At 41.1% G+C, this 13,519-nt stretch overlaps 1 protein-coding gene across 1 annotated transcript in view; it reads left to right on the forward strand.

The window, feature by feature from the left end:
- Positions 1–13,519, forward strand: part of PDK3 (pyruvate dehydrogenase kinase 3) — a 137,664-nt gene that overhangs the window by 83,055 nt on the left and 41,090 nt on the right. The window contains exons 4-5 of the mRNA XM_077480768.1: positions 3,701–3,885; positions 7,036–7,125. Coding sequence (XP_077336894.1) covers positions 3,701–3,885; positions 7,036–7,125 — 275 coding nt within the window. The remainder of the gene's footprint in view (positions 1–3,700; positions 3,886–7,035; positions 7,126–13,519) is intronic.

The raw sequence follows: 13,519 nt of genomic DNA on the forward strand, positions 1-13,519 counted from the left end.
GGATCACCCTTGTGCGCACAAAAACAGGAGATGCTTGTACGCAGCGAGAGATTCCTAGGTGAACTCTGCTCCTCTCGAGCACCAAAATTTCCTTGAAGCTTGGGTTTGTCTGGATTTATCGCACATCCTTGGCCATGGTCCAGAGTGCAAAAAAATAATCAGAAGATTTGCTTTAATAAGGATGCTGTGGTTTGGGCTGCTGCCAAGATGGTGCAGACCGACCTTGACTTTTCTTCTTCACAGCAGACTACGCTCCTCACTCCTAGAGAAGATGAGGATGATAACTGTACAAGTTCTGCCTCTCCTCACTGTGATAAGCCTACTCACAAAGACCTTCTGGTGCAGATAGACAAAATGCTCCATAAAGCTGTCCAGACCACTTTTTAACAGGTTACTGAGCAGCTGTCGAGATAGATTTGCAAACTCTGCCAATGCATTACTAATTTACTGATTTAGAGGTGAGAATGCATGACACCTCTATTCTTGTGAACAACCAAGACAAGGAACTGGATCCTCTCTGGGAAGAGAGTAGAACCCGCCATTAAAAGCTAGAAGACCTGGAGAATAAATCTAAAAGATCAATCTCTGCTTCCATGGTATACCTGAGACTGTGTTGGACATTCAATCTACTGTTATTGCACTCATCCAGGAATTAACTGGCTATCCTTATACTTACTGAAGTTTGAGTGCATACATCAAGCAGTTATCAGGAAACCTACATCTGATCAGCTTACGGATGTAATTGTGAAATTTCTATACTTACATACCAAAGAGAGCACCCTACATCCTTTATCTCCTTCCAAGGCTTTGAGTATCAAATATTTGCAAACTTGGCTCCATCAACCATTGCTAAACTGTGGGAATTTAAGCCCACCCTGCAAATTCTACAACAACATTGCATAGTGTATAGATGGGGGGCTTTCCTATTGAGGCTGTTTTTTATGTACTATGGCTTATCCTATTTTTGAACAACTCTTGTTGAGGTGTAACGACATCTAAGTGCCCTTTGCCTCCTTAAGTCCACCCTTAGCCCAGATCAGCTAGATGTTGACCACAGAAGCCATTCTCCTTTTATGAGGTTGTAACCTGCACCCTCTAGGTCTTTTCAGGCTGCTTGAACCACGTAATGCCACTTTTGCACATCTCCTAGAGCTAACTTTGATGTAGCTGATCCTGCTACAATTTGCTCTCTATTCCATCATTGGCACTAGACTTTTTGGTGCAATACCCACCCTAGTTTTGCTGCTACTGATTCTACCTTCCCTTTTCAGGGTTTTTCACATTTCCCTGGTTATTATCGGGTGCAGCATTTACCCACATTCCTCTGCCATATCAAAATCATACTTTCACTGTCATCCCTGTTCACACTGTCCCATTGCACTGCCTATAGTGAGTTGTGAACATATGCTTTCAGATTCATGTATCTTCCCATCCATCAAAACTATTGAATCAGTTGAATTGCTACACTTCTTATATTGTGCCTGTTGCTCACCTTATATGTCTACATGCTAATGTTTCTAACTTTTGCTGTTGTTTATAGTGTTGTAGAACAACTATTGATGTTTGCATTGGAGTACCTTTATGTCAAAGGACCCCAGGTGTAAACTTTGTAGGAGATACTGTAACTTGGCAGACTCTGTATTCCTAAAAATTCCAAAACATTCTGTAATAAAAGAAACAGAGAGCTAAAAATTTGCAGAGATTCTTCTGCAAAGACAAGATCCCTGCATTAGAAAAACTGGCATATTCAGGGCACTCCCAGAATTTGTGAAACAATATCTGCTGGCCTTGGGATATTGGCATTTCATAGCTTGTTAAGGTTGCATAGCGGGATTCCTCCAAGAATTTACACTTTTGCCTTTTAAGAACGTATACGGTGCCTTGAAAAAGTATTCATACCCCTTGAAATTTTCCACATTTTGTCATGTTACAGTATAACCAAAAACGTAAATGTATCTTTTGGGGATTTTATGTGATAGACCAACACAAAGTGGCTCATAATTGTGAAGTGGAAGGAAAATGATAAATGGTTCTCCAAATTTTTTACAAATAAATATCTGAGAAGTGTGGCGGGCGAACCATCTTTCGCTGCAATTACAGCTGTAAGTCTTTTTGAGTATCTCTCTACCAGCTTTGCACATCTAAAGAGTGGCGTTTTTGCCCATTCTTCTTTGCAAAATAGTTCAAACTCTGTCAGATTGGATAGAGAGTGTCTGTGAACAACAATTTTCAAAGTCTTGCCACAGATTCTCAATTGGATTTAGTTCTGAACTTTGACCGGGCCATTCTAACACATGAATATGTTTTGATCTAAACCATTCCATTGTAGCTCTGGCTGTATGTTTAGGGTCATTGCCCTGCTGGTAGGTGAACCTCCACCCCAGTCTCAAGTCTTTTGCAGACTCTAACAGGTTTTCTTCTAAGATTGCCCTGTACAGTATTTGGTTCCATCCATCTTCCCATCAACTCTGACCATCTTCCATCCCCACAACATGATGCTGCCACCACCAGGTTTCACGGTGGAGGTGGTGTGTTCAGGGTGATGTCTTCACATCTGCACAGGATGATGTTAGTTTTCCACCAAACATAGCATTTTGCTTTTAGGCCAAAAAGTAAACTTTGGTCTCAATTGACCAGAGAACCTTCTTCCATGTGTTTGCTGTGTCCTCCACATGACTTCTTGAAAACTGCAAATGGGGCTTCTTATGGCTTTGTTTCAACAATGGCTTTCTTCTTGCCACTCATCCATAAAGGCCAGATTTGTGGAGTGCACGACTAATAGTTGTCCTGTGGACAGATTCTCCCACCTGAGCTGTGGATCTCTGCAGCTGCTCCAGGGTTACCATGGGCCTCTTGGCTGCTTCTCTGATTAATGCTCTCTTTGCTCGGCCTGTCAGTTTAGGTGGACAGCCATGTCTTGGTAGGTTTGCAGTTGTGCCATACTCTTTGAATTTTTGGATAATGGATTTAACAGTGCTCCGTGAGATGTTCAAAGCTTGGGATATTTTTTAATAACCTAACCCTGATTTAAACTTCTCCACAACTTTATCCCTGACCTGTCTGGTGTGTTCTTTGACCTTCATGATGCTGTTTGTTCACTAAGGTTCTCTAACAAACTTCTGAGGGCTTCACAGAACAGCTGTATTTATATATATTGAGATTACATTACACACAGGTGGACTCTATTTACTAATTAGGTGGCTTCTGAAGGCAGTTGGTTCCACTGGATTTTAGGGGTATCAGAGTAAAGGGGGCTAAAATACAAACGCACGCTACGCTTTTCAGATATTTATTTGTAAAACATTTTGAGAACCATTTATTTTTTTCCTTTTGCTTCACAATTATGTGCCACTTTGCGTTGGTCCATCACATAAAATTCCAGTAAAATACATTTACGTTTTTGGTTGTAACATGACAAAATGTGGAAAATTTCAAGGGGTATAAATACTTTTTTCAAGGCACTGTAAATATGCTAAAAGAGAATTATATAGGTATACAGATAAATCATAAAATGTTTTTACTTTAAAGAAAATTATATGATTAATTACAATAGGATATTTTAACAACTTGCTACTTCAGTAGGATACAGAATAACTATATATTAGTAACATCATTAGCAATGGCGTACTGAAATGGCGTGAAAGTTATGCTTTTTATAATTTCTTTGAAATGTTAAGCTTGTTCCGCTTTAATTTTTCAGCTTTTTAAATGTCCTCATTCAAGTGAGGAACCGACACAATGATGTGGTCCCCACCATGGCCCAAGGAGTGATAGAATACAAAGAGAAGTACGGCTTTGACCCATTTGTCAGTAGCAATATCCAGTATTTCCTGGATAGATTCTACACAAGCAGAATTTCTTTCCGTATGCTCATTAATCAGCACAGTAAGTAGCTTGTTTGTGCTTAACAACACAACCTATTAGGTTCACCTCACCGCGCTCCAGCTGGTGCTGATAAATGTCTTCCATTTGTGCCAGCTATTTTTTCATGTACAGTACATTTTGTACAGACTTGATGTTTGAATTGTTCCCTGGTAACAATAAAGAAAAAACTATTTGAATGTACCCATTAAACACCCTTAACAGATATGGTATTCTGAAAATTGTAATTGTTGAAGATAACTACTACTACCTGTTTTTGTATTTATATAATGGTAGATATATTTTAAAAAGCATAGCCCTACTTTTTTTTTTTTTTAAAGGAAAGTTCCCCCACCTGTGTTAAGTACTCACATTCCTCCCTGTTCCTGCAGTCTTCACTGTGTGGCCCAGCACTGCAAAGCCACAGGATGGCTGAAATAAGGCTGTCCCCAGCTGGTAGAGACATTTTCAGGAGAAAGGCAGATAGTGCTGGCAGGACCACACCGTAAAGCTCACCCTGGAATGGGGAGAAAGGTAACTATTTAATGCCGGTCATAGACGGAGAGAATTTCTTTCCTGCAACCACAGTTTAGCCGTTCCTGTCCGGAGAACACAGTGATTATTGCTAGCGGCTATAACAGCAGCTTGCAATAATCGCATGTAAAATCGGACAGGCTAGTTGTCCCCATGTTGATCGATTGATCAACTTGGGTACATTCAACCTGCACATACATGGTTAGAATCTGGCCGGTTCCTGCTGAACTGGCCAAGATTCGAACCGTCTATTGCCGGCTTTACTCTGCACTTGGGGGGCTGGAGGATAAATTAAAGGGAAAATTCACTAAATGTGAACATGTCCTTTAGGCACACTTCTTCATTTTGATTTCTTTTTCTTTGGCGCAAGGCTAAAAAGGAGCCCATCTAGGAAATGTTTCTCCGTTTATTTAAAGTGTCACATTCTAAAATCTTATGGTTACCTTATCTTAAAGTAATTGTAAAAGCTTGTTTTAAAAAAACAAACAAAAATATTATACTTATCTGTTCTGTGCAGTTGGTTTTGCACAGAGCAGCCCGGATCCTCCTCTTCTCGGGTCCCTCTTTGCTGTTCCTGGTCCCTCCATCCTATTGAGTACCCCCTCAGCCAGCAGCTCTCTATGGGGGCACCCGAGCGGAGTCAGAGCTCCGTGTATCCATTTAGATACAAACCCCCAACCTGGCCCGCCCCCTATCTCCCCTGGTTGGCTGACTGATGTTGATTGACAGCCATGGGAGTCAATGGCTCACCAATCGGGAGGAGTGTTCAGGATGGCTTAGACACTCATGGACATCGCTGGTGAGAGATGAGGCTCAGGTAAGTAATTAAGTAATTGGGGGGGGGGGGTGCTGGGAGGCTGCTACAAACAGAAGATTTTTTTTATCTTAATGCATAGAATGCATTAAGGTCAAAAATGCATAGAATGCATTAAGATAAAAACCTTCTGCCTTTACAACTCCTTTAAATACTTGAAGGGTACATCCATTAACAGTCGTCCCCCCAACTGTGTGTAAATGCTTTTCAGAAATGTAAAATGCTTTTAAATAAACTACTTCCTAATATATTTTTTAGCAAAATATATTCTGAAGCTCTGAATTGTTATGAATTGGTAACCCCAAACCCTTAACAGTAAGCCTGGGGGGCATGCACACCACACGCTAAGATCTTTAGAACTATAAGACCAATGGCAAAAAGCTATAAGCTATAAGAAAGGCTGAAAATTATAAAAAGGGAAAAACAAAACAAAAAAAAACACTTAGCTCTGCCCCGGCACTTCCAAAAAGCACCAGTGAAGTTACCATTCCCCACAGCTGCCTCCCATAAAGTTGGGCTTTCGAAATCCTGCAAGAATGCTCTTCAGCGCATTGGAACAACTTGCAGTGCACATTCCTAATATCTGTTTAGGACCATTTTCCCTTGTCTTGGCTTGCCTACTTGGTAATCAGCTTGCAAGGAAACTGCTAGCTTCACATGTACAGTTTGAGTTTATTCTTTGGAAGATCTCCTATTACAGAGTGAGTGATTGATTTATATTGCTGGATTGCAAAGGACAATCTAAGGACTTCTGATAACAGTACACATGGGAAAATCAGCTCATATTTCCATACAGATTACCTGTGATATGCCGTGTACACGCGACCGGATTTTCCAGCAGACTAGGTCCGACGGGATCAGTCCGGACAATCCGATCGTATGTGGGCTAGTCCAATCGTTTTAAAAAATAAAAATCAGACGGACCTAGAAATAGAACATGTTTAAAATCTATCTGACGGACTCAACTCCGATGGACTAAAAATCGGGAAAATCGTTCGTCTGTATGCTAGTCCGACGGCCAATTATGACGCAAGAGCAGCTATTGGCTACTGGCTATTGAACTTCATTGTTTAGTCCTGTTTACGTCATCACGTTCAAAACGAACTGACTTTTCGAACTGACTTAGTCTGTTTGTGTGTGGCCAAATCCGTTTGTTTGGAAAGTCCGTCGTAACGCCGCCGAAAGACTGTCGGGAACACTGTCAGGCCTAGTCTGCTGGAAAGTCGTGTGTACGCGGCATAACAGTTTATTCATTACAAAGTTGTATTTTGGCCAAGATGGTATTAATTATTCAAAGGTAGCATGGTTTACAGTGGTATTCCCCTTTAAGAATAATTCCTAATGGGCAAATGAATGTCTTATGCTATGAGAGTTTAGTATGTTTTATATGGTTAAAGATTAGCTTGTAATATCCTAACATTAAAACCACTATCTGTATTTAATATCTAATTCCTGCCTAGTTACCGGTGCTACTGTTTGGTACACATAACATTTTTATTTCCTATGTAGATTGTATTGTGGAGCTGACATGACCTCAGACTGCATTGATAGAGCCTGTTGCAAAGTTTGATCTTGATCTGTCCATTAGAGACCCATGCTGCAGGTTGGCTATAGAACAGGAAAATCTCACACATTGTATGATGAGCAGATCAGAAAGCTTGAGCTATCTTATTAGTTGTGCATTGAGAGTTGCATTTTTGGGGTCCAGGCACTTCGCCCCACAATGTAACACAGACACTTGGTGCTTAGGCACTTAGATTATCAAAGACGAATTCTCAACATAGATTATTTTACTCATTGTATAATCATATCTGTTCATATTACAGCTCTTTTGTTCGGAGGGGACATTAATCCTGCCCATCCCAAGCATATAGGCAGCATTGATCCTTCCTGCAATGTACCAGAAGTAGTAAAAGGTATGATGTCCACAAATGTTTTGGGGTGATTTAAATGAACGGAAGAAAATTATCTGTCTCACACTGTTCCGCAGTAAAAACGCATGATGCATTTTCAATGTGTTTTTTTGATTCTAGTTTCTCAGCATGCATCTGTGAAACTTGGACAGGTGAAGCACAATAAAAATGCTCCGCTGTTTAATTTTTGATGTGCTTTCTATTCATTTCAATGGCAAGGTGTGTTTTTCATATGTTTTTGGTATTTTTTTTAAAAGTACACATAAACAGCAGCATGCAAACACATCGCACCAGCAGTGCACTGGTATGAAGCGTTCCATAGGATTTTAAAGATTTTTTCTTGTATCTTGTTCCGCTTTTTAAACCCTTTGCGGACCAAGGGACGTATTTGTCCCATGTTTTTAATTGCCTGTATCATTTTTTTTTGGTTTGAGTCAAAATATTAGTTCTTATCTAGCTTTTGCCAGTTATTTCATGAAATGGCTTAGGTACAGCAACTGAGTTTACGAAATTATGCAACTGTATGAAAATAAAAATTGCTTCTTTTTTTTTTTTCATAAAAAGTTACCTAAATAGTCAGATGTTATTGGATCATAATTCCTCTCCCAAAAATGACACAAGTGTGGAAATGGTTTTATTTATTGTTCAAATACATTCTTAAAGGGAAAAAAATATAATTCTTTTTATATTGATGACGGTAATCTTATGGTCCTCAAAGGGTAGTGCATCAATAACAGATCAGTGTGTAGTCACGTACAATAACAAGAAAATCAAAATTCATCTTAGGGTCCTTTCACACGAGGCGGATCAGTTCTGATCCGCCCCGTGGATATCCGTTTGCTCAGCGGGGATCACTCCGCCGATCCCCGCTGAGCAGGGAGATGACAGCTCCGTCTCTGCACACTGCGCCGCTCTCCCCTATGGGAGATCGGATGACGACGGACCGCAGTGCCCGTCGTCACCCGATCCGATCCGCAGACGGATGGAAAAATAGCTTTTTCCTCCGTTACACTTTTTCGGATCGGAGCGGGTCGGATGTCAGCGGACATGTCACCGCTGACATCCGACACTCCATAGACCTCTATGGAGCACCCGTTCAGGTCCGCCTGAAAAACTGACAGGCGGGCCTGAACGGGACGTCAGTGTGAAAGAGGCCTTACTGTGAGCTGACTTTAAAAAACTGAAATGTAATTAGTTGTTATGGGTTACTGCAGTTTGCACCTTGCATTGTATTGCTGACTATGCCAGTTTGTGAAATACTCATTTTAGACCTTTGCTTACTTCAAGCATGGTGAAAGAAATTTCTGGCTTTGTATTAGCTTAGAAGACTGCTTTGCACTGTCTTTTCCCATTAGAGTTTCCCAAATACCCATGAAGTTCTCTTCTGTAAGCTATTACACAGCTTGGCTTTTAAACAGATAACTGTTTCTGCTATGGTACTTTTCTGCTGCAAATTAGGTCTGACCATGCAGTGAGTTTTCTCCATGGACAGTCATGTGAAATTTACATGGGAAATGCCTTGCACATGACCAATGTATGCCTATTTTTTGCATAAATGGAATTACTATGATAGTACATTGTGATGACCGAATTTTAAAAGGTTATCTAGTAGAGATATAAGTTGCAGCCTTGCATTGTTAAAAAAGAAACATGTCTTCTTCACTCCTCGTATTGCAAGCGATGGCCCTGTCTTGCTAGTGACTATATTTGCTTGAGGGGCTAAATTAGATGCAAGGATAAAATGATGCCCTTTTCACCCATGACGTCCGTCTAGTTATGCTTCTGAACTAGATATTTAGCAATAGTAAGACAGTTCCTGGAATTGTAGTTTACAACTCAGTGGGGTTGATTTACTGAAACTGGAGTTTGCGAAATCTGGTGCAGCTCTGCATAGAAACCAATCAGCTTTCAGTTTTTTTTTTTTTGTCAAACCTAAATAATGAAGCTGAGGTTAGAAGCTGGTTGGCTACAATGCACAGCTGCACCAGATTTAGCATTCTCCAGTTTTAGTAGATCAACAGTGTTTCACATTTTGTGTATCCATTGTACTGATCCAGCTTATGCAGTGGTTCTTCCTGACCACTTGATTGGATTGTCTGGATCAGGGGATCAATACAGGAACTGATCTGCTTTGTTACTACAAAGAAGGGTGAGAAGCAGACATCTTATTAACTACCTGACTTATGTTTGAATGTGGCCATGAAATATTTTGCCTATTCTTCTTCCGCAACTCAGCTTTTTATCCAGCCTGGACCTCTCCATCCTCTTTCCTGGCTTGGTCTTTGGCAAACCTCATCCCTTCATATAAATGTATGACTCCCACTGGAATCGAACTATTCCCCTCTCTTAGTGAATCACATTACCTCCCTTCCTCTGAAATCTTCTGTTACCTTTAAATTAAACACTTCCTTACTCCTTTGATACCTAGAAACTGCTCTGCCCCTCCATGTCCCTCTTCGAGCAAACCTGCAAAAGGGCCTCATTGACGTGACCTAATCTCCACTCTCTATTCTCACCTACATAGCTTCCACTACACTCTCCTATGTCAATAAATGGGAAAGAGACTTAGAACTGACGTTAGATACAGCAGAATGGAACCACATCTGGCAAGCCACTAATTCCTCTTCGTAGAACATTGTGGCACTAGAAACCAGTTACAAAGTCCTAAATCACTGGTATTTTGTCCCCCGCCAGGATCACTAAGTATGTTCCCCATTACGTCTCCAATTGTTTCAGAGGCCGTTCAACACAGGGCACCTTCCTATACATCTGGTGGGCATGTCTGATAGTTCAAGCCTTCTGGTCTGATCTGTTTAACATGCTCTCTATGCTTTTTACCACACCTTTTCCCCAGACCCACCAAATTTGCACTTCTAAATTTAAAACCCTCCGGAATTGAACCAGCGCCAATTTAAGCTCCTCCTGCAGATCACAACAGTGGCCAAACAAATTATTGCTAAGGCGTTGAACACCCTTACCCTATGTAGTCTTGCAGTTAAAAATAAGGTTACATAAGTCATGATACATGCTAAAATAGAAGCAATGGTTATGGACAGAGTAGCTAAATATGAAGCCCTCTGGGCACTGTGGGTGACACATTATCTCCCACCTAATTTTGACGAGTCCTATTGTTCCCACGATTGGCAACCTTCTAGAATTTTCTTGACATTATACTTCATGTTTCTTTTAGAGGTGCCCAGGGTCCCCCACCCTCCCCCTCTCTTTTCTCTTGGCTCTCTCATACTTCTTTTTACTCTTCTCTCTTCTGGTAGCATATTAACAGTAGCAGTCAATATAGCCTGCCTGAATGCACCATGGTAGAAAACCTCCTCTCCATCATTCCTTTTCTTTTCCCCTTTTCTTTTTACATGTAAGGCCTCTTTCTCATTGGCCAATCCGTTCAGGTCCGCCTGTCAGTTTTTCAGGCGGACCTGAACGGATGCTCCATAGAAGTCTATGGAGCGTTGGATGTCAGCGGTGACATGTCCGCTGACATCTGATCTGCACTGATCTGAAAAAGTGTGACGGAGGAAAAACCTACTTTTCCATCCGTCATCGGTCCGTTGTCACCCGATCTCCCATAGGGGAGAGCGCCGCTCTGACAGGTCCGTCCCTGCGCAATGTGCAGAGACGGACCTGTCATCTTCCTGCTCAGCGGGAAGCGATCCCCGCTGAGCAAGAGGATATCCACGGGGCGGATCAGTGCTGATCCGCCCCATATGAAAGAGGCCTAAGGCTACATAATCCACAATCTGACGGGTAAATTTACCCTTCTCTTCCCTATATCAGTGTGGTGTCAAACCCCAATCTACGAGAGTATTAACTCTAATATTACCACACTATGTAAAATCCCTCCTCCATTTTACCCTACCAAACCCTGATCTATTTGCTAAAATGTTTAGATATAGCCTACACACCTTAAACTTGTATGATATTATCTGACTGTCATTAATGTTCTCCTTTGTAAGATCCATCCATTTACTTTTGTCTATCCGGATCTCCTTAACTGCAGTCATGTCTCGCTAACATTATGTTTTTCACATGTTTTTAGTACTTTTTTGGACCATTGTTTGTATCACTTATACCTTTCAATAAAATCTTTGAACAAGGAGAAATATTTTTGCCTAATGCAGGTGATTGAGCCATGTTCTTTAAAAATTGTACAGCTGTCTGTATGTTTCTGAGATTGCAGAGAATGGGCACGTATGCCCACATATAGTGGTTATGTCTAGTTGTGCAGCAATTGTGGGTCAATCTTTTTAGAATAATATCTACCCTGACTAAGGTCACTATAGAACCTGATCCAACGTTTGCTCTACTGAACTATTGTACCCTGGACTTAAAGAGAGTCCAGTTAAAACTCTCAGGCTGCATTCACACCTGAGCGAAGCGCTTTCAAGCAGAAAATAGCGCAAATTTACCGCGATTTTCCTGCGTTTTTTACCCCAATTTTGCTGTGTTTTTTTGCGCGATTTGCCACGATTTTGTGCAGGGCAAAAGGTCACCAATGTTAACAGAAGAAAAATGCCCAAATCTGCTCGATTCAACTCAATGGAGATGTGAACCATCTCCATTGAGAATAATAGATTTTTTCCCCTCTAGCATTTTGTAGCTTCAGGCTTCAAGCTACAAAACGCTCAGGTGTGAATGGGGTCTCAATGCAGGTTCTGACCACCGCCAAACAAACAATAGCTAAGGCTTGAAGTCCCCATCTCTCTGCATCTTGAAGGCAAAGCGTAGAATTACGCAGATCATGATTGGTGACATCCTGTCTTGCTGACAATGGTCACCATATCACAAATAGTGAGGATGAATCTCTTCGGTGGACAGCAATAAAAGCCTAATAGAGGATCTATCCATTTCACACTATATCCAAAAGTTTAGGCTAAACAAAGTTTTGACTAGAGATACTCTTTAACACCTGTGCACTTACAGGACTTTTAATGACATTTTACTTTGTACATTCAGTTTGGAGTTTAGCCACTCACAACTGTGCACTGGTTGTAACACAACATTCCTATGTGTGCGTAAATGTGAACCTGGTGTATTCAACATCTGGCTGGGAACACTGGGCACTTTGATGCATGAGGTGCAGTGTGCTGAAATAAAAACATTAAACATGCATGGGCTTTGGAATGATTGCAGGACATTATAGGTGTATACTTAATAGTTGTAGGTTTTTGGCTAATTGCCATTTACTCACCACATTTTGGTGGTGCAGAATGTTGGATAATCATTGCATAATCATTTTTTATTGAGGACAAATGGCATACTGTTACAGAAACAAGCCTATGGATGCTATAAAAGAAGCATAATGCATAAATATTAGCGAGCCATGTGCAGAGAACAGAATACTAGATAATTGTTCAGCCATGGCCATCCAGTAGCTTGAGTATCAATATGCGTAACCCCAAAGAGGGTTAAAGGTGGATTAGGGAGACAACAGAACGAGTTCTAAGTGTATACCAAGAGGTCAAAGCAAAGCTTTGTACAGTTTCTTTCTTGGTCAAAGTTGGTAAAGTATATGTAGGCTGCCATCGATGAACTCTTTATGAAAATAATAGTTACATAGTAGTCAGTAAGGTTGAATAAAGACACCAGTCCATCCAGTTCAACCTGAGTGAGTGTCTACAATTGTCCCTATCCCTGTACATTGCACACTCACATCAGTCCCTACCCTCAAGGAGCCCACAATCCAAGGTCCCTATTTATATGCTAGGGCCAATTTTGGACAGAAGCCAATTAACCTACCTGCATGTCTTTTGGGGTGTGGGAGGAAACCAGAGTACCCAGAGGAAACCCACGCAGGCACAGGGAGAACATGCAAACTCCAGGCAGGTAGTGTCGTGGTTGGGATAATATTTCTCTTTGTTTAGCTATTAGTTTTTATTGCTTAGTTTAGAGATGAAAGAGAAAAATATACATTGGAAACAAAAAAAATCAACAAAAATATCAAAAAGTGTTCCTTTTTTTTTCCAAACAAAAGTGTAAGGGAAATAAATGATTGCCCATACATACACATACAAATATGTGCATATGCACATACATACAAACACAGGTTGTTTTTGTTTGTTTTGTTTTTTTTGGAGCCATACCTCAAACAAACAGCAGGGGGCGTTGAATGAAAGCTCGCCTGTCCCAGGAAGCAGAGGGAAGAACGATTCAGAGCCAGGCAAAAGAGGCTTTGCCTGATCAAACCTCCAGAGCCATTTGAGCCCCTCTAATTATCCCTGAGGATCTATACATCTACCAGGAACTCTGACCCTCATTATTAACAAGAGGGCAGCTTTTCCCAAAAGAAAAATGGCGGTCGGTACTCCCGCCAGCCAGTGTGCATGTGCATACCGGTGCAGCATGATAATGTCATCAGGAGTGCCTCCAGTACAGAAAAGCAGTC

The sequence above is a fragment of the Lithobates pipiens genome, unplaced genomic scaffold, assembly GCF_037356315.1.
Source record: "Lithobates pipiens isolate NorthernLeopardFrog02 unplaced genomic scaffold, aLitPip1_a1.2 Scaffold_16, whole genome shotgun sequence".
Lineage (NCBI taxonomy): Eukaryota > Metazoa > Chordata > Amphibia > Anura > Ranidae > Lithobates > Lithobates pipiens.